At 37.8% G+C, this 22,238-nt stretch overlaps 1 protein-coding gene across 2 annotated transcripts; it reads right to left on the bottom strand.

The window, feature by feature from the left end:
• Window positions 1-456: 456 nt before the first annotated feature.
• arhgap18 (Rho GTPase activating protein 18) lies at window positions 457-21,387 on the bottom strand. 2 transcript variants are annotated; one of them, XM_028040403.1, is made up of 19 exons: window positions 21,001-21,387; window positions 15,357-15,380; window positions 10,238-10,475; window positions 8,977-9,109; window positions 8,130-8,209; window positions 7,876-8,028; window positions 7,312-7,366; window positions 6,621-6,739; window positions 6,078-6,149; window positions 5,868-5,961; window positions 5,360-5,451; window positions 4,977-5,054; window positions 4,719-4,878; window positions 4,556-4,638; window positions 3,859-4,065; window positions 3,600-3,734; window positions 2,651-2,772; window positions 2,506-2,561; window positions 457-2,366 (listed from the first exon to the last, which is right to left on the bottom strand). In XM_028040403.1, the coding sequence occupies exons 1-19, from the start codon at window positions 21,135-21,137 to the stop codon at window positions 2,275-2,277; spliced, it is 2,130 nt and encodes a 709-aa protein (XP_027896204.1). In that variant the 5' UTR covers window positions 21,138-21,387; the 3' UTR covers window positions 457-2,274. The 2 variants fall into 2 exon arrangements, with proteins under 2 accessions (XP_027896204.1, XP_027896205.1); XM_028040404.1 differs by lacking the exon at window positions 15,357-15,380 and having other exon boundaries at window positions 21,001-21,384.
• Between the last annotated feature and the right edge of the window lie 851 nt (window positions 21,388-22,238).

Here is a 22,238-nt window from a genome sequence, read left to right as displayed (position 1 = left end):
GGTTCTTGCAAAGAACCATTAATTATATGCAAATATGTATGGATTTTAAGTTCGATTTATGCATTTCTGATTCTGTTGTGTTATTTTGTGTTCTTTATCCTTGTATTTATGTGATTTCTCATCAACCTGCCTGCCAATGGAACTAGAGATGGAAATTAGCCACCTGGCTATAATCTCACGTTTACAAGTCGTTGTCGTTGCACTATTTTAAAAAAATATACTCGAATTTCCAGCTGCCATTGGGAGAGAATCCAATTTGTCATGTTTTATTTACCCGAAATGACCAAAATAGATTTTTTAAATTTCCGAGCCAAGTTTTAAATGAAATAAAACAAATTAATAAATAACCACTCGTTGATGAAGATCTGAAACAGAGTTCCTAAAGCTGCCTTGACCAGATCTTAATAGTTACTGAACTTTGAAAACACGAGTGCAAATAAATAATCATAGCAGAAGTTGTGATAATGAATTACTTCACGTTTATTTACAGGCAGTCATGGTGGTAAAAGGCAGCTAATACATTTTTAGAAAACAAATCACCAAAACATCATACATTACAGAAAGTGACAGTGTAAACTTTACAAACAAATCAAAAAGGTTCATCACATTTTTGTTAACTCTCCATGATTTTGTAGAAGTGAACCATTTGGGAAGTTAGACATAGCAATGCAGATATTATGTGACAATGTGAGAAACTATTAGATAAAGCTGCTACTAAAAGCACAATATGTGCAAAAAAAAAAAAAGATAAACGGTACATTTTCTTTTCCCAAACAAAAAGGTTTGCAAGTACACAGAACCTGACATTAGTGGTAAGGCACAAAGGCTCAAAATTAATTATGTGCAAATGTATCACTGCATAAGCTCACTTAAAAAAAAAAGCTTCTTTCGTAATATCTGTGCAGTTTTGTTGATTGAATCATATTCACACGTTGAGACACTCACAGATTATAAAGGTTTCTTCGTACATAACTTTACTCATATGTCTTCACTGCATGCCTTTGAAAATCTAAGACATGATACTGAATCCTTTTGATCATTTTAAGAATACCTAAAAGAAAAGAAAAACAACAAAAAACTGGAGCTTTTTCACCTAAAATGCGTAATTCCCTTTAGAAACCTTCCTGGACAACTGCTGTCATACAAGATTCAATAAAGTGGTCATGAACTTTAACAAAATGGGTAAAGAAAAATAAGTACAAAATTCTCTATAACCATAAGCTTAAAATAATTCATCTGACGGATGTGGAATCTGCTAATGATCATATTATTGCACGGCACCATGTCTTACATCTAATTAAAGCAAAAACGTTAAAGCCAACCAATAAATCACAGTATGAAAATAGGAAGAATTTCTCCACCAGTGGAAAAAGTCTTTCAAAAGTGGTTTCTGTTTAGTGCCCTTGCTAACGTATACACACCCCTTAAAGTTATTTATGCTTTAATAACATTACAACCACAAACCTGAATGTACTTTACAATAATCTCATGTGATAGACCAACACAAAGTGAAATGTAATTGTGAAGTGAAAGAAAACAGATCCATGTTTTGCAAATGATAACGTGCAGTTATATTTAGTTCCCTTTACTCTGATACCGTTAAATAAATCCAGAGTAACCATCTGTTCTGCGAAACCTTCAGTGGTTTGTCAGAAAACATTAAGGAGCAAACAGCATTATGCAGACAAAGGGACACGACAGACAGGTCAGGTACAACGATGTGGGGAAGAACGGTTATAAAATATTATCCAGAATTTTCAATATTTCCCAGTGGTTTCAACTCCCTTCCCGAAACAGAAAAAGTATGGCACAAGTGTAAACTGAAATAAATATAGCTGTACAATAGTTTTTTTCTATGTTTTAGATATTTTTAATCAAGATGAAATGTTTGATTTTCTTTCTACTTTACAATCATGCACAACTTTTTGCTGGTTTATCACTTCAAGTTGCAGTAAAATACATTGTAGCTTCGGAAGGGCAGCTTCGGTAAAAATGTAGACGATTCTTTATAAAATCTCCCTGGGAATCATTACATTGCAAAGAACTACATAAAAAATGGTTTTTCTGTAAAGTTTTTCCCCACACAATAAACTGCAACTGAACCGCCTGCGTTCTCTTATGGGTTCCAAAACCAAATAGTGCTTCGCTACAGATGAAGAATTCCCCCATTGCATCCGGATTCCCAAGAAACTCCAGAGAACCAGCTGCAGCTTTGTCTCAGCAGGAAATTTAAAGTAGGCCAGGACCCCGCAGGACAACATTGCAGGCCAGAATTCATCGCTGTACTTCTTTGATGACCCACTCTGCTGCAGGATTCAGCTGGGAAAGATCTTTCATGTATGTTTCTCCAGCTAAGCATCTCTCCTCTTTAGAGAAGGGCAGACAGAGAGAAATAATTAACAGATGGATTATCAGGAGCTGCAGTCACTGTAACTTTCATGTATAAAAGACAAGTGAATGAAAATTTAAACAGCTCTGTTCTATAGTGCTGGGAGTTGAACTTACTGATGTTTCCACCAATCTCATAGAGACACAAATCTTCCTTTTTCACTGACACTGAGCTGGAAACAAAGGTGAAAACAGAAAGCTACAGGCCAGTAGTCTACATTTTACTGGAGCAAAGCGAATTGAGTATAGGTGTAGACGTTACCTGTCTTGGCTTAGGAAGCGAGTTAGTACATCAGCAGCTTGCAAATCTTCTGTAAGCTGAATCGCCATGGATATTTTACTGAACTGTGGTGCTTGAACTCGAATAATTCCCTGAGTATTCTCCTGGTGAAAAAATACAGATGTGGAGAGTTAAGGGTCAAAACCATAAATTTGACTTCACACATAAATTCAAGGTTATAATCCAAAACATCTGTCTCCTAAATGAGAACTTAGGAATAAATTACTTCTCTGTTTAATAAATTGTTACACTTTCCAAACAACTGTTACTGTTGCAAATCTGTTTCAAGGACAGCCACTTCTCAGTATTGTATGAAAAGACGAAGTGTAAGCTGTGTAATTACTCTCTGCCAGTCAGATATCATATCATATCGGAGATAAAATCAAGACTGCAAATAAGATGTGTAAACTGCTTGGCTGAAAAGGGCTGAGCAAAGGCTTGTAGTGCTCTGGAAATGATTGACAATTTGAAATTTTGCTTCAACGCTTCAGTAAAATTCTACAACATCACCACTAGATGTCACTGTTCCTCATTAGACTAAATATTGGACCTGTGGAAGGACCAGCAGGTATCAACTGTTGGGATTCTTATTTTGAACTTGGCTGTATTGTGTTTGAGCCCCATAAAACTTTTAATATTCCAGAATTATTAAATTACTATAATTTTTATCTCACTTAATATAATGACCACCCAATTTTTTGTGTTTGTTGTCAGTGTTACAACCCATTTTTAAAACTTAATCAAAATGTTCCAGTTTCTGCTTTCAAAATGATACATTTGTTCTGTTTCAACTTAGAAACAAGTTTCAAAAATGACAATTACACAAGGTGACCACTTTTATGAGTTAATTATTTGATAATTACTTAATAATTACTAGATATTGCTAAAAATAGATAACTAAAAGCAGCTTATTCCAGAAATCATCTCCTACCTCTGGGATAGCTTTATCAATTGGTCTGTCGGTGGTTATCTTCTTCAGCAGCTTCCGTACAGCTCTGTCCTTGTATAGTTTTCGCTGGTTTTCCATATTTTGTTGCCTGACCTGAGTCAAAATGAACTTTGGGATCTGAAGTAGATGGTAATAGAGAGATAAAACTGTCTTTTAGAAGATGCTGTTTTTAGGAGCAATCAGAACACATTAAAAAGCATCTCCATTGCTGATTACAGTCATGTTTAACATCTTCAGTTACCGTCCAAAGGAGATTTTGGTATCTTATGAGCAGCCGGACGATGTTGGCTGTGCTGGTTGCCATGGAGAACTCCTGCTGCTCTGTCACCTTGGATCGAAAGCCTTTGAACATGAAGATGTTGGGTGCCATGACAACAGAGACATTGTTTAGAGTCATCTTGTTTTTGACCTGATGATTGATGACACGCTGGAAAAATTCCACCAGTGCCTGCAAAAGGAAATTTACTTTAAAAAAAAAGTTCTTTTGTTGAAGAAAGACACATGTGCAATGTGAATTTAGAGGGGAGTGTGCTACTAGCTTCAAAGACTAAGACATGGAGTACAAACCTTCACCTCTGATAGGTTGATCATGTCTCCTGTACCTCCAGAAGTATAGGTTTATCAAGATTAATTAGCTGCATGGCATTTGACATATTGTAAATTGCAAATACTTCAGAATGGGAATACCTTGTGTCATCTGGTAATTACTCATTTTCAGAATAAAGAGTTGCTAGAATTTCTGTTGAAGTTCTTTAATCATCCCTTAATTGTTTGTTTTAAACATGTTTTTTTTATTCTTATTATAAATGGTGCTTGTACTGTTGCATAGTATTGGATACCATATTTCAGGTTTTCAATCCAATTCTCTTCATCTAATTTTTTCGGTACAGTGATTTGAGTTCCCTTGTGCATGTATAGTGCTATACAAATAAACCTACCTTCAAAGTATCCCGATTGGCCTCAGGCAACAAAAGCACCAGCAGGTTCAAAGCCTGAAGCTGTTGCTTCTTTGTGGGAAGCTCTTTCACAACACAAAGCACAACAGCACGGTCAGACCTCACACTATGTCACATAAATCGTGAAAACAGACCTGATACACACTGTTGACTGCAATAAAAGCATTGAGGTACTCCACAGTGAGCAGTGGATGGGGCAGCTCCCTGATGAACAGCTTCAACAGGCTCGCAGCATCGTGCTGCTTCACCTGCTTCCACTGAAACGTCCCGTCGTAGAAAGACGACTCGAGCTCCTGGCACAGTGACTGAATTTGGGTGAAGACACACCAGCAGGCGACGTGAATTGGGGTGAAATCTAGTGTAAAATAATCTAGAAATTTATAGTGTTCATGCAACAAAATACCTTGACTCTAGTGGCTGATCCAGGGATACGTAGCAAACCTTCAGTGTCTAATCCCTCCTCCTCTACATGACTGATGAGCTGAAAATAGACGAATGGCATTACAGAACATCCACAAGGGTAAAGAAGTAAAAAAGAAGTTTTATATCAAACCGTGAAAGCAATGAGAGCTACAATACATATTATAGTGCAATTGTATTGTGGTTTCAATTCAATTCAGCTCAAAAGTAACTTATTCATCCTAAAGAGAAATTTAAAAGATTTTAAACTTTAGATGAAAAATGAGTAATTAACATTGTCCTTCATTGCTATCATAACCTTTGCATGGCTCTAAGTGAATGAATGAATGAGTGAGTGAATGAATGAATGAATGACAGGATGCTCACCTTCTGCAGAATAAGTGGCACTTTGGTCCCAGAAACCCGTCGGTGGTCTTGATCCAAAAGAGTTATCAGAGGAACACCAAAAAGGCCACTTTCTGCACACACAAACACATACAGAGTGAACAAAATGTGTTTAAACACATTAATACACGCTACAGGGCCTTGCAAAAGTTTTCACAACCCTTGAAACCCCATATTTTCTCATGTTAGAATTGCTAAAATCTATATACTTTAATGGGGTTTGAACTAGCTATTTAGCACAGCAAGAATAGCAATAGTAAAAGTTCTACAAAGGATTGATCGACTCATTAGGTAAAATACAAACACTTTTCTTTTCTAAACTACGATGTGTACTGTTTTCTGTCCACTTTACAATTACACTATGTTGGTCTCACACATAAAATCCTAATGAAATATACAAAAGTGGGCTGTTGAGAAATGAGAAATTTCCGGGAATATAAACAGCTTTGGAACACACTGGCGGTTTTTTTTGCTTCTTGGACAACAATACCTTTGCTTTTCACTCTGCCAGGTTTATTGGCCTTGACATCTATCCCAGCTGTGTCAAACAGCGCAGTCATCTCTACCAGAACAAGTCTGTGCACCTGAAAGATTGTGTTAAAAAAACAGATATACACACAAAACTATATCAGTCTGCCATCTAAAAAAAACCTGATCTTTAACTGTGTGTCCATAGATCACCCTGTTACGGGGGTTTTACCTTTTTCATATCCAAAGGAGAAAGATCTCCCACTCTGGTCTGACCCGTTTTATCCCGAAGGAGCTTAAAGTTCTGAAGCAAAACAAAAGCAATAACATTAGGGCACAGAGTTTTCAGTAGCTGATAGAAAAATCTAAAAAAAAAAAAGAAAAAAATGCCTGCATTTAAACCAGGTACAAAATCTCTACAACGTTGTCTTTATGAATGAGTTTAACTGCTATACAAACATCAACCACCAGATGTCACTACAGTCAGTGAGGACTCGGAATAACAACCTTGCTCTCTGCTTGTAATCAACATGACGTAACAAAGCAGAGTAATGTTGCTATTTATTCGAACGTTATCTATGTAAAAAAAAAAAAAAAACATAATTACTGTTAATGATTAACAACTATTGAATACAAAACATGATCAATTTACGTAGGCTCTTAATGTGGTATGTATATATTCAAAGTTCAAGCTTTTAAACAAACGCTGACGTGCTGAAAGCATAAGTATACATGTAGATATGCTACAGCCATTGTGTACAATTTTATGACTCACTGGAAGTTTGTCATCAGAGGAGTTAAGGCTGCTGTTGACCTTCAACCTCTGATTATTGTCCCGGTAAGACAGCGCCTGCTCCGAAAACGCCACTTCTACATTCAGTTCCGTCTCCGTTTCTGCAGAGAAGTACGGAGAAATAAAATAATATGCCCAACAGGTGGCTCAATTTGAATGTTTTTGTGCTGATGATCTGAAACCACGAGGCAGGAAAAAAAATGCTTAAGTGTCGTTTCATCTCCCTGCGTGTTAGTCATTGCAGACCACAAAAAGGAAGTAAGAGGGGTCTGTTGACTTTCAACTACTGTGATAGAAAATTAACCCGCATTTACAAGGAGTCGCATAACTTCCAACTATTTGCAGAAATGCTACGCTCACCTGTATTCATGCCCTGTTTTTCAGACGTAAGTCAGTATTTTGATCTGAATCTAATCAGCTTCCCTAAACATTTCCTTTGATGCATCAGTCATTGAGATCACTTCCTCTAAAATGCAGCACAGACTTCTGCTTCTATCCTGACTCAATTCCTATTATAGATGACTATATTAAACAGAATCCTACGGATTTTGTTTCTTTCACGCTGAGATTAAATCTCAGTTCCAAGGCAGACATTTATTTGGGCCCGGTTTCATAAAATCCATACTGAAGAATCCTGAATGTGTTTTATTTTAAAGGAGTGAGCTGCTCATACCAACAGTAGTTGCATCTTTGTCACTTTCCTCTTTCAGTTTTGGAGGCTCTTCATTCTGTAACAAGCATAACAGTGAGACAGTGCAGCACAAGACGTTATAACACAGAGCAACACGCTACATATATATAATCAACTCAACCCAACTCAAAACTGCTATATTGTATTTATACTTAAAGGAAATTAAATGTTGTAACTCATAGCAGGTCCTGAATGATAATCACCTGTTGTTGGCAAGAACTGCTAATCCATCTAATTTGTTTTTGCCGCTCCTCTTTTGCACCCGTTTTGCAAAATGTACGTGTATATTTGAGCCAAATCCATATACTTTTTCTGTTTGAAAGTTTTCAATGTAAACGAAATTACAAAACTAAGTCAAAAAAAATAAATAAGTAAAATCTGAAAACTGTCTACAAAAATAACAAACTGACATACTATATATATGTGTAAATGCTCAAGATCAGAAACTACAATAGAGAGGCAGGGAAAAAATGGTGACTTTTTCAAAGTTTTTATTTTAAGGTTTCTAGCGTGTTTGTCATGCTGATGTGACGTTCATCTGATCACCTTTTCAGGAGGTCTGAATATATCCCGAACATCAGGGAAGTGTTGGCGGTTGCGTCGCCGGAGCAGTGTCTGCTGATAAGACGACACGCGAAGCTGCACAGCGGCGGCCTGCGTTCTGGTGAGGGTGGACAGGAACACAGCGCTGTCTTCTTCCTGTCAACCAATAGGAACCAAAAATAGAGGAAGAAATTTGCTCGTGTATTGTCCCGATTCTCATTGATCTGTGAATCTATACGGGTTGTTTATCTGCTCACATGATCCTCGGCTGCCAAGGAATCGTCAACCAGTCGTACTAGCCCCGCCTCTGTAAGCCACGCCTCCTCATGCTCTCCTTCTAAAGAAGGAGAAAAAGTCATTTTAAAATGGTTTCGGACACGAAGGACCAAAAGGACGAAGAAGGAAGGAAAGAAAATGGGAAAGGTTATATAACAGAGAAATAATATTCGATACTTAGTCTTCTTTTTCCAGCCTATAAAAATATGTTTTACATAAAAATGACTAAAATGGGCATAGTTTGTTCTGGAGGAAAACAGTTAAATAATTCTATTACATGGAAAAGATTAATAACAAAGAGAAGTGAACAAAGAAATCATACAGGAAAAAGCCTCCTGAGAACAACAGACTAGTAGGCTAAATATAACAGGAAAAAGACAGACAAATATTTAATTCCTAATGAACAAAGGCATGAAAACAGTCTGCATACGTCATAGCTGACTTTCACTTAGTCCTCAGCTTTAAAGCATGTTTCAGTAAATGTCTCCAATGAAACAAAATTATCCAATTCAAGGATGAAAATTGCAAAAACTAAAGAGCAACAGTCTTTTTGATGCATCACATGCACAGTTCAGACAGTAAGTTCTGATTCGGCAACAAAGTTTCGCTAAAAGAAATACAAAATGTCAAACAAGCTTACTGCCAGCATGTTTCCATAAGGCAGACAAAGGGCATTTTTCCAAGTTCATATCTAATATTCAGATCATGACAGAAACTGAACTACACACACATGCCCCAACTACCAGTAGAAAAATATCTGCATATTCTTGGACATGTAGGAAAATAAAGTTTTATTTACATCCCGTCAATAAAAATAGAATATCCCACCTTCAGGAGCTTTCTGCTGCTCCTCCTCTTGAGTTTCTCCTTCTCCTCCCCCCCTCTCATGTCCTTCCCCTGAACTCTTGATGTTCTCAATCTCCGTCCAGTAGTCGTCCATCTCCAGCTCATCCAGGGAGTCCTGTGGGAAGTGCAAACACTCAGGGACTGGGATGTGAACATTTACAGCTTCGAGACGTTCTCGTTTCCGTCCTCAGCTGAGGTTGTCTTCCTTGATATTTTCACACACGAAAAACCCTTCAGGACCTGACGCAACAAGTTAACGGTAGAAAGGAAAAAAAAAAACAAAAACAAGCACAGCCTGTCAGAACAAGCCTCAGGTAGTTTCCCCATCATCAGAGTTCCCATCATTAAAACAAATATATATTTTTACGTAATCCCCCTAAATTTTATGACACTCATTATAACGCAAAGAATTAATTTTTAATAGAGCCATTTGTCGCTTAGGATAATTAAAAATGGCTGGCTAATGAGCTTCCCAAAATAAACTCCCATTCAAAAAGCTGCGCTGAGGAAACAAGAAACAAATAGCGGCTCAAGTTAAACTACAAACAAGTATGGTTGTTTCTGGAAGACCCACTGAGAAAAATGCTGAAAAACATTTGCACAATTGAGAACACAGACACAAATATGTCAAAGCATGAAGAGAAACCACTTTGTTGGTCACACAGTTAACAAAACAGCTCACAGTCGCCCCCTATTGAGCAGGAGTGTGAACCCCTGGCATAGCTAGCCCCAAAGTACATAATATAGGACTGTGAAACATTTAAATACAAAATGCATTAGAGATGTTGATGGTGATATGACTTGCGATAGATGAAATATTAGAGATACATCAATCCAATTAGTGATCTCCAGTTTTAAATATTTTAAACCCGCTTCAGGATATTGTGTTGACATTTAAAAATCTAGCCTAATCGAGAACAGACGCAGGTTGAGAGGTGAAACAGATAAAACATGTAATATGTTCAGCCTTCCTGTTTTCTGTTCAAAGTCATTGCTCTCTCTTTCGTAGACTAAATTAGTCACAGATGTGCCTCAACATGTAGGTTAGATTTAAAAAGCATTCTTCTTCTTCGTGCTCATCCTGACTTTTTTTTTTTTAAACAACTGACCTAAAGATTTCTTCACTCAAGTATATCTACTTCACAAAAAATAGCTTTTTCTCTATATCATGCACTGGTTTGTAGACTACAAAAGTTTAAATGGTCAACAACAAGCCAACCCACTATATTCCTTCCCTCCTTACCTGAGAGAAGCTGCGCTGGCATGTGGGCTGTTTTCTGGGTTTGGAGTTGGGACTGTGCCTCGGACTGGAGCCCAGCTTAGGGCTGGAGGAAGGCTGAGACCCGGGATGAGCGGCAGAACGTGAACCTGATTCAGTGTTGCTCGCTCCTGTACCACTGGTGGCCAACGAAGGTCCATATTTATCTTCTTGTTGTTGTGTGCTTTGGTTATGTTCAAGACTGTAGTGGCCTGTTTTGCGACTGTTAATGACACACAAAAAGAGGAAAAAACTGATTAAGAAGAAGAAATATATAATATGTATAGCTAAACTCCTTGCAAACATTCCAGCTGGAAATGAATTTTTGTTTCACTTGTAGCTGTGTACTTTGCACCATGTTTATCAGACACGATAAAAGATATACACCGATCATAAAACTATTCCTTGGATAGAAGTGTTGTGTTGTGTCAGAGCTGTTACATTCAGTCATGTCTTCTTGGACTTGCGGTAAATGTGTTCAACACAAATCTGTGAGTGTGTGTCAAACAGAGGAGGGTTTGCCAAAGGTTCAAAGCACAGAAAAACCAATAAACATGTTGAATTTTCAACCAGGCTGCTAATGACGGCAACATCTGCCGGGGAACAAAAATAGCACACCTTGTGCCCCTCAACCTTCGCTTCACTATAGATAAACACATAAATCTTAGTCGGTCCATTGCTGAGGAGTACATTAACGTTGCTTAGCACAGACAAGACAGAGTGGCCCTGCTAAGAATAACAGAGTGACATCCTTTAGCAAGTGAAACCACCCAAGCACAAACAACAACATTTAGCAAACAACTCAACGATGTTTGCACAGCTAAAAATAAAAGGAATGCAAATACAAGAGTAACGTTATACTTACATGTTTCAGATCAAACTAATTTTAATAAAAGTTACAAAATAATCCAGGTAAATCCAAATAGCCATCTTTAAATTATGATTTAGTTTTTTAGCAGCAAAAAAAAAAGCAGTCTGAATCAACTTGTTCTTTTGTCGGGGAAAAAAATTGCCCTTTCCATAAATTATAAACGAGTTACCATCCTATGTTGAAAGTTGAGTTAAATTTCATGAGCTACACTCATATCTGAGTATTTCAATAAGAAATCAAGGAAAAGATCTCAAAAAGCAACACTTCCTGCACTATTTCAGAGAAATTCAAGAACAAGGCTACTGGCATTTGCAACGCGCTAGGAAAGATATTTCTGACATATTGGGACTAAGGCAAATCACAGTGAGAACCACTATCCTTAAACAGAGTCGTGAACCTTAACAGTGGAGTGGCTGGTCTACAAAAATGACTCTGAAAGTGCATCAAGGACTCAGGAGGTTAAAGATTCCCTAATGATAACTTTTGGTAAAATCCTCTATGGACTGACAAGACCAAAATGGACCACTTTTGAGGATTTTGTGCTCCATTACTTCTTTCACAATTCTAACTCAGCATTTGGTAAAAGGATCATACTGATAGTAAAACATGAAGGTAGCTGTGTGGTTGTCTACAAAGTCATTTGTTGGATCTGGACGACTTGTTGTAATTTATAGAGCCATACTGTTTTGCATCTAGTATAAAAACAAATGGCCAGCCATTAGTTTGTGACCTTAAGCACAATCAGTACAAGTTTGGAAAGGCCTTGTCAAAGTGTGAACTTAAATTTGATTACCTTAATCAGGCTGTTTATGCTCAAAAATCGTCAAATGTGACTATATAAAAATAATTCTGCAAAGAGCATGGGGGCAAAATTTCTCCACTGTGATGCGTCTCTGTCATTCATCCCAAATGCTTCATGTAATGACAGTTGTTGCTGCCAAGGGTAGAACAGCCTTGTTCATGCCCTGCAGTTGCAGCTGTTGCAGAGCAGATGTTGTAGCTTCCCACAGCTCTGCGTGGCCGCCGTCATATTTCCATCAACAGCTGCTGAACGTGGATTTTCACCTGTCGTGTCCATCTATTTGCATATGATCATCTAGTCAAACACACCATCACCAACAACCACACTCGTCAGCCTGGTTGTTAAAAAGAAAATCCTGGGACACGTAAACAACATAAACTGGATGAATCGGTGAGACTTGGGTTACTACAAGTTACAGGAAAAACACTGGCAAGTTTTTCACTTTAAAAAAAAAAAAATTTCGGACTGTAAGCTCTGGTGTTTGAAAATAGTCCATGCTGCACACTGATCCACAAGAGGTTTTATGTAGGAAAGAAACATTTTGTTGGAGTTATAAAAGTTCATCAAGGTAATGCTGCATTAGCTGGTTCAGTTGTAAAGCAGGTTAAGTTAACCTTGTTGTATAGGTAAAGCACCTAATTTTCTTAACTAGATGATGCCTGCAGGTATATCTATTAGCAGGTTTAATTTTGCCTGCACTTGGTTGGGTACATTATTTTAAGTGTATTTGACAAGTTTACCAAAATATAAAAAATGTCATTCAAACTGCATTTGCTTTGTTTTACTTTTTACTTGTACTTTTCATTACATTACTTGAGTACATCCATTTTTACAGTAATTTCCATACTTAAGTACAAGAAGTTTCAGATACTTTAAGACTTTAACTTAAGTAACATTTCAGTCAGTGGCTTCGACTTTTATCAAAGTCGTATTTTGGAGAGGTACTTGTACTTTTACTTGACTCTGAGATTTCAGTACTTTATACAACACTGGTAATGCATGAGAAGGACAGCACTGTGACTTGATGTACTGTATTAATTAACTTGGAATTACCAGCAGAGAGCATTAATCTGAAAGTTCACAGAGTGAGGCCACATACCACAGCAGACCCTCCACCAAACTCTGCTTAACTTACAGCAAAACTCTGACAGACATCAGATTAAACCCCAGATCATTACCATTCCTTTTCGTTCACAGCTCCTTCATTTCAAATATTTCTCCTCCTCTTCTTATCTCCATCCACCCGCTGAGATTTAGTTGAGTTTATGTGATCCATGTCCTCCTCTGCGCTCCTAATTACATAAACTTGCTCTGATCTGTGTGGCTCCAGCTGAAGTGCTTTCACTTGAATGGAATTGCAAAAATGTTCATGTTTTGCTGGTTTACTGCAGAATATTTGGTTTAAATCTAATCAACACACGCCAGCTCACTCAAACGCGAGTTAATTGTTTACATTCACCAAGCTTTAAAGGTACTTTGTTTAAATTATAAATCAGGCTTGCAAATGGACACATCAAGCCGTGTTAGTTTCTCATTCATTAATTTGGCCATCACATGTGCATGCTTTCAAAAAAGAAGAACAAAATAACAGCTAACAGATCCTCAGCTGTTCACCTCAGAGTCTGCAGTTTGATTCCTACAACTTTTCTGTTGTTGACGAATCAGGAATAAAAACTCTTACTGGCAGAAATCTAGATGAGTCTCTTGGAAGTTACAACGTTTCATTGGATGGCATAAAAGGGCAGAATAAAGTCAGGAAATAATGAGCAAGAATGATTCACTAACTCTGCCTCTTCCCGGACTGCATAAAGCATGCGTTTTATTGTCCAACAGATCTTAAAGTGTATCAACTGTACCTCGAGTGTGCATGTAATAAATAGAAATAATGTTCCAAAAATAAGAAACAATAGTGGGAAAAAGCTGTTTAGATGGAAAGAAGTTTTTTCTTGCTTTTTTTTTTACAAGCTGTAAAGACGGGAGTAGATTGTAAAAAGTCAAACCAACAAAACTTCTTGGAATTAAATAAAAAACATTATTATGCCATGAATAGGCAGTTATTTCAATCCTATAGTTTGTCTTTATCTGAACTAAGTGACACTACTGTAATTCAAATGAGATGATTGAAGATTTCAGGGGAAACAGGATTAGGTCAAACATTATTTGCTTCATGGAAGAAGTGGAGGTGGTTGAGGAAAATTAATTCCTCAGTGTTCATCTGGATAATAGGCTGGACTAATGCTGTCTACAACAAGGGACAGAACATATATGTCTGCTATGGAGAATGCCATCTTTTCTGTTGTAATCTGTTGGGGCATAGCTGCATCAGAAACCAGGAATTTCAAAAAGCTCAACAACCTAATAAAGAAGTCTGGGGATTACAGTGGAAGAACTGGAAAAAATAGCTCCGAGTATCCTCTTCATCAGATTGTCAAACAACAAATTAGGACTAGAAAATAATTCAATAATATATATCCCATCATATCTTTACTCAACAAAGCTAGTATGATTTTTAAACACATTTCTGATATCCATTATAGTCTATGGTTACAACATTTTTCACAAGAGAAAAAGCCACGCTACATTGGCTATGTAAGTGAGTTACACCACAACAAGAAGCCTGTGCCTAGCAGCACTAGGCTAAGCTAAGCTCCAACATAGTAAGTTTTAGCTACAAAATGTATTTCAGTCATGGACAAAACATCCATGACTGTAATACAAATGTGACTGAACAAGCTTCCACAAGCAAAGAGTCAGACGACGAAATAGTTGATAAGAGAAAAGAAGATTAATTTGATTGTATGGAAGTGGGCCGGCTATCTAAGATCTGATCAACATCAGGCTTCGGTGCGCTTCAAAATGTGCCGGAGAGTCGTGCCAACTAGAGATGGGGACACACCAAATCTGTTCCACCATCTGAAGCATTTCCACTCAATAGAATATGCAGAGAGTCAGAAGATGAAGCACCATAAAAGTACAAACCATAAGGAAGTCATTTTATTTTAGCAGGGGAGGAAATGATCTTGCTCTTCAGTTTAAAATAAAAGACTATACATCATTTTAAATGTTTTTGTTAGCTTTTAGTGTAAAAGACTGTGACGATATGTTGAGGATAAGAGAATATCATACCATCCCTCGCCTAGTCACAAATTTCAGGAAATTTTGTTAGGGTTTTAGTGGCGTCTGAGCATACGCAACATGGACAGCATAATTAAAAGTTTGATATTTAACAATATGTGTATCGATCTAACGAGAGAGATATTTTTAACCTTGTTTTAAATTAAAAATGATATCATGGGGTGATAGGTATTTAGAATAACAGAGGTACGAGCATGGTTAGTCAAAAACAAACCCAAGGCTGACAAAAGAAACAAGCAAAATGTTCAATTCGATACAGACCATCCAAGCATTCTGATTGGACAAGACTTTCCTACCTTAATGACTGTTTAAGTTTCCCCCTGTTGTATAGAAAATATGAATTTAAACAGTGTTAAAACGAGAGTTTAACATGTTAACATATGAGAAAATGAAAGCCAGAGTGCATGCAAGTCTTCCTTTTAGAAATAAGGTTATCAACACACTGGGCACAATTTTTATAAGTTTAAAGGTTTATTGTGACAACATTATGTTTACAGTCCTAAACCTGACAGAAGTTATGCGTGCTGCTCTTGTGAATAAAGCCAACAGTTTAACACTTTCTGAGTAGAGATGACCGAAAAAGGACAACGGAGATGCAACTGGATGCGCAGTTGCTCTAAACTTTGTACCTTCTTCAACCACACACCTTTGATCAGCTAGATGGAGGGTGTAAGCAAGTCGGTGTGTCTGGGTGTGTGAGTGGGGGGAGCAGGGAGGAAACCCTTTCATCTAGCAAACAATAATTTCAACACTGGTGAGAGGAACATAAGATGGGATCTGAGGAAACGCCTCACCCAGACTGTTCAATGCCAATTATCAGTTTGTGTGACTTCTTGGGTGAAGGTGTTTCCACCTGGCTTTCCTGTTACGGATAACTATTTTCAGTTTTCTTTGAAGCTTACGTTGACAATGTAGATTAAATTTGTTACTTTGATTTTATCTCACTGTGAGAAAAACATTAAAAGTTTTGACTTGTTACTTGAGATGAATAAAGACTTTCGTCTGATGTTGCCATCACCTTAATCTTTAACTTCTTCCACAGACTTTCTTTCAGAATCAAGTCAAAACCTAAACCTGCAAGGGGTGTGAATAATACTGGGCTTAACCAAAGCACTAACATTTAGCGATAAAAACACTCCTCACTGTTAAAGTTGTTACTGAGGAACGAAAACTCAAACGTTTGCAGTTTTTTGTACTAGTGAGAAGCTTAAAAATTATGACAAAATGTACCACGTCTCTATGAAAACCACTATAAGCAGTTTACAAGGTAACTGTAAACCTGCCAGGCTTGCCAATTGCTGCATGACTTCAGCTGTGACCATGTGATTTGATCAGATATCACTAAGATTTAATTTTTGGAAGCAAAAATTATTAAGAAGATCTAGCATGTGAAGAGGCATATCGTGTCTACTGTTAGGTACAGTGGCGGACCTGTGGTGCTATGAACCTCTACAAATGCCCTGAGAATTTACAGATATGTTCATTCAGGGTGCTACTTTTAAGCAGTAGCTAACAGGAAGGTTGAACTTATTAAAGTTGATCTGTTTATGAACTTCCAATTTCTGTACAAGCTGAACCCTACCATAACCCTAAAATTTGGCCATCTATTTCAAATCTGAATTAAGGAAAGGGTCTGCATTCTCAAGGGAATTAAGTTATTAGTGCTAACTCTGCTAGCATAGAGTTTAAAATAACACGGTATTAACCAAAATTGTGAGAAATGACAAGAGACCTGCAATTTCCAGAACATCAAATCTAAGACTTTCCAGGATCACTATTATTCAAATAAGATCTACAAGTAAACATAAAAAATAATTAAAGTTTTTTTCTTAAGTTTAATCATTAACATACTTAGTAACTTGATAAAGTTAAAATATAACTTAGTTGAGAATTCAAATCTGTTTCCTTTCAAGCCAAAGTTCAATAAATAAAAAACACACACTCTTCCAAACAGAGCAGAAAAAGTCAGTTTTGATTTCATTTCCCTAAACAATCAACAATAAGTCAGTTTTACCTCAGAATATAATCAAACCCTGACTTCTTAACCAGAACCAGGACCTGGAATGAATTAATGCCAACCAGTGGAAAATCCAAATAAAAGATTGTTGATTGATAGCTTCTTGCCATCACTGGTTTCAGAGTTATGTCTTGTTGGATGTGTTCTCCTACAAAGTTAAAATTATTTTTCATTGTCATTGGTTAATCAGCAAGCAATCAGTGTCAAGCATTATTTAAATGATAAAGTAATTTGCTCTTTTTGGCTTAGAAATACACTATGTCCATTTCAGTGGACACAGGGTCTAGGGCTTCTCAAATAGCCCTCATGAATAGCTATGTGATTGTACAGCTACAGTTTACTAGCAAAGAATGGGAGAGTGTAGGAAATTTATGAAGGGATAAGTACTGCTTGTCCCCGTCCACAATGGCCTCAAAACTTAGCGTGCATTTAGATCAACAGATGTCAGCTGGCGCATTTGAAGACAGAGCATGTCTCTGTCCATTCCCCACCCCCCACCGCCACAGCTACTAGCCTCAACGATGACCAAATGCTTCAGTATACAATCTGCCCTTCAGATCGGATGAATCTGTTACATACAATTCATCCTTGTGTGACGGAAAACTCCTAACATCCCAGACTGTTTACCATTCTTGATCATCTTGCTTGACTCTATTTTATGCATCCGAATTAATACAAGTGATTGAGCTTAAGTTAGCCCTTTAAAGTCAGACAAATAGACTTTGGAAACTCTGGTCACTGCAGGGAACCGAAAAACAAAACCTCTCTGCCCAATTTCCACACTTCCTTCCATTTAAAGGACAAAGACAACACGTGTTGTCTTTGTCCTCGGAGTGCAAGACTCCGAGCAGACACGCAACCCAAGACTCCGTAGGTAGGATGTCTAGCTGGTGCAAGGCCAGAAGCTTGCGGTCTGTTTGTTTTACGTTTCCTGACCTGAGGGGAACAATGGCCTCCAAACTTAGCCTCACACAGGTCAGCCTAGACGGGACTCACACACTCTGCTGACAGAGGTGAGACAAAGGAAGTCTGTAATGTGACTCTTTTCTTTTTAGCAAGGTAAGCAAGCCATCTGGAACACACGCATCTCCATTTTATCTACTGCACACTCACAGTGGTTGATGTACCAATATAAACCAAAAGGGTAGTTGTTTTCTAAACTTTACCACATCACAGATTGTTTTTGCTGATGCGCCATCCTCACATCTTGCACGAGGATGAACAGCTGAGGATATCGTATAAACGTAGGACTCAAATTGTATGCAACTATTTGAGCAACGTCCTAAAATTAAGGTCGTCGTTCAACGCAAGAATAATTGATTCACAATTTTGAATCAGCAAGTCTGTACTGAAAGTTTGTGATTTATTTTTATTTTTTATTTTATTTAACCCTCCTGTTATGTTGTGGATCAAATTGACCCATTTTAAAGTTTAATTTTTTTTTTTTTAAATACTTGGAAGTATATTTTTTGCATGAAACTTTTTCTTTTGTCTTAATAGGTGCACTCTACATATAAATTGAAGATTTATTCATTTTACATATTTGCAACCAACCCTCCCTGCGTCTACTTTTTACATAGATACTGTTCGGGTCAATTTGACCCGGCAGTCAAGTTGAAGGGTAAAAAAGATTACAAAAATATTGTCCAATTCTATATGTTTCCTTGCAGCTATGAACCACATTTCACCACACACACACGCGCGCACACCCCTACATACGCACGCACACGAACCCACTTTCTCACTATTCTCTTTACTTCGCAAGGAAACTGCGAGAAAGCAGGTGTTCATACACCTTTTGACAGGAATCTTTTCTGTTCCCGTGGGCAAACTCCACCCACACTGAGTGGACACTCAGCAGAAGTGGAGGACAATATAAAAACTCTCTGCATGACTCATTTGTCTTGATTTTAATCAGCAGGTCAATTTGACCCAGAACAGTATATGTGTCTCAAGTTCAATTATAAAGATCACCCATTGAAAAAAAAAAATCAAAATGTAACATAAAAGTTTTTTCAAAAGATCAATTTCAAGGAAAATATTGCTTTTTGTGTGTCTAGGTTTTTTTTCAGTGGACATAAAAAATTTTAATTCCATTTTTTATGTCCAAATGAGTAGGTTGTCGTCATTGGTCCTTAATTTCTGAGAAATAATGAAACATCATTGCACAAATATTGATTGAAATGGTTAGTATTGGAGTTAATAAGCGGATACAAAAATGTTTTGGAGGATTTTTTTTTGGTTTCTGACACTATTGCATGATTAAACACTTCCTGGGTCAAATTGACCCACAAACATTATTGCTGTACCTCAGAAACGAACATAACAGGAGTGTTAATAGAGGGCGAAGAGGAGTTTAAATGTACGGACAACATTTTTATTTCAAGAGGATCACACTGAATTAGTAAAATCGACAGAAGACCCACAGAATAAATAGGAAGAGAAATATTCCTGCCAGCTATGAAGGAAGACACTTCAGCGCTCTTTCCTTCCTTTTTGGGTGATGAAATATTTAGTATAGTCAGTATGCTTGGTCATCTCTTTCCTTCAACAGTGCAATATTCTCACTATTTCAGGCATCCTGTTTGGGAGCTGTGGCAAAGTTTTAACTCTTCACAAAAGCCTTGCCATGGATTTTCAATGGAATGAAGTGACAACTTTGACTGGGACGTTCTAACATAAATCCTTCGGTCTAACAAACGCCATTGTAGCTCTGGCTCTAGTAGGTTGTCCTCCAGGATTACCCCATATTTAGCTTCAGGCATTGTCTTCCTATCAAAGCTCTTCTGGTTCTTGTCTGTGCTGATGGAAAAACACCCCACAGCATGATGCTAACACCAATAGGTCTGATGTGGTCAAGATGATGTGTAGTTTTCAGCCACGTACATATAGGGTTTTGCTAGAAAGTTCAAAGTTTGTTTTATAACACGTCTTCCCCATTTATGCCTTTTTCTCTAGAAGGCACCCAGTAAACGTTAAAATGGAACTTCTTGACACTTTCCCCACTCCATAAAAAGCAGTGACCAGGTTAGTGCCATACTTTGCTTTCATAGATGATCCATGAAGTCTTAACATAAATGCAATAATCAGCCTACTGTTTCACGATTATGCACTACTTTGTGTTGGCTTAATAAATAAAACATGGCTGTAGATGTGGAAATACACAAAATACATAGTTTTATTCTGAAATAAGTCATGGCTAAAGAAAGTCCCACAGTTAGATAAATGACAAGGAATGTTTTTTGCTTAAATTATTTTCATTAAAGTCTTAAAATTCCTAGTCACCATAGAAATGCTGGTGTACACCGTTTTCATTTAATATGAGAGCATCGATATTTCCTTCAGCCAATATTGGTTTTCATTTATTGTTTTTTTTCCACAGAGACAGAAATAAATGACCATACCGCTCAAATCATCCATACAGAATGAGTCTATAATTATGTCAAACTACACAAGAATTACACGACCTTGGACTTAAGGAACAATAAATCTAATTAACCTTAGACCTGCAGGTGTGTGTGGAAGCTTTAAATTAGCCACCTTTGTATAATCTAGCACAGTGTGACAAAGTCAAGGTGAACCTGCTGATTAGAAATGAGGTAAAGGAAAAACATAAACCCGAGCCCAAGGGTGGAGCTGCGTGATCCCAGGAGCTACAATAAAAAAGTGCCTGCCTGTGGTGCAGCTTAGCGGGTTTACACACTGCTCTGACTGCTTTCTGCAGGATCCACTTCGCATGCCGAGAAGTATAACTTTCCTGCAATGTCAGCACATCCACGCCACTCAGGCTGCAAAATGAGAAAAAGTGCGCCATCACTCTGACCTTTGCCCACTTGCTCGTAAACACACAAGACACACGTAGCTCCGTTCAGCTCCCCCTGAAGAAATGAATTAAAGTGACAATACCAAGTCACATTTCCCACCTGAGCAAGTCGGGCTCCCGGTTCGGTACAGGCGGACAGCTGGAAGTGGAACCACCACATAGTTCCGTTTGCGGTAGCAGCTCGGCGTTGCTGTGGTAACCCGTTAAAACCACTCCCTGAGACTGGTGCCGACTCATGTTTCTCCCCTTTTTCTTCTTCCGTCTGTCTCGTACACGGCTGACATCCGAACTATACTCTATAGATGAGCTCCGCCTCCGCTTCTGAGTGTGTTTAAGGTCCTATCTACGGAGGCTTTCCATTGCTGGACTTCTCTGTTACCGACTCATGCGGACTCAAAACTCCTCTCCGTCCGGACCCCTTGTCTCGTTTCCTCTGGTGTGTCCTCTCCCGGAGCGGAGGAGCAGGACTGGGGCTGGATTACACGCTGACCGCAGATCAGGGATTGGCCGAATCAGCAGGTCAACTTTCCAGAGACAACACCGCCCCCTCCTGGTGGAAGAGAGTACTGACTATTTCCTGCTGGCAGAAGTCCGCATCCCAGAGGCATGTACTGTACAGTATGTATGTATGCAGTGAGAGAACCCCAAAATTATTCGTACCCCTGGCAGATTTAAGCGTCACTCAACCAATAAATGATGTTTCACTGGAAATTAAAAATATTTTAAATCTGCCAGGATTATGAGTATGCTTGGATTTAACTGTGCAATTTCTTTCACTCGCTGTACTGTCATAGTTTTAAATTGAAGAGAAAAAATGTAATGCATGCCATGAGCAAATTAAAATGATTAGACTTTTATTGGCATACCCAAGATATATTAGAATAATTCAATGACTAGCCCGCAAAAAAACCTCGATGTGCCAAAGTGTTTTTGACCACATCACTGAACCTGCTGGGACCTTGATATGCTCATACAGAAAAACAAGAGAATACATAGTTCTCATAATCCATTGTTCATGCAAGGTTGTTGAGTGGCTTGTCTATATAGTCTGGTTTGGATCCTCGTCTCAATCTAAGATGAACCCAGTGTCAAGAAGACATTGAACAAGTTTTAAGTTTTTTGTTGAGTATTGACAATCAGAACAATGTTCTAAACTGTTTTAAATAATTTCTCTTTAGGAGAGATCAGTCATGTGTCTTACTCTTTCATATTTTAAATGACATATTATCAAATGTAATCTGGATTTCTTTAAAAAAAAAAAGGGGGGTGAAATATCCCTTCACATTATCATACAATAAAAAGTTACAGCTTAGCTACAAACTTTAGCGTCATAGTCTC

Source organism: Xiphophorus couchianus, chromosome 15 (genome assembly GCF_001444195.1).
Source record: "Xiphophorus couchianus chromosome 15, X_couchianus-1.0, whole genome shotgun sequence".
Taxonomy (NCBI): Eukaryota; Metazoa; Chordata; class Actinopteri; order Cyprinodontiformes; family Poeciliidae; genus Xiphophorus; species Xiphophorus couchianus.
The sequence above is the reverse complement of the archived record's forward strand: the minus strand, read 5'-3'. Positions and strand labels throughout refer to the sequence as shown.

Excerpts from the sequence above, each read along its gene's own strand:
- arhgap18 (XM_028040403.1), bottom strand. The coding sequence starts at position 21,137 with ATGAGTCGGCACCAGTCTCAGGGAGTGGTTTTAACGGGTTACCACAGC. Across the intron at positions 7,367-7,875 it reads TATTCAGACCTCCTGAAAAG|AATGAAGAGCCTCCAAAACT; the intron begins GTGATCAGATGA and ends TGCTTGTTACAG. Across the intron at positions 2,562-2,650 it reads CGCTTCCTAAGCCAAGACAG|CTCAGTGTCAGTGAAAAAGG; the intron begins GTAACGTCTACA and ends CTTTGTTTCCAG.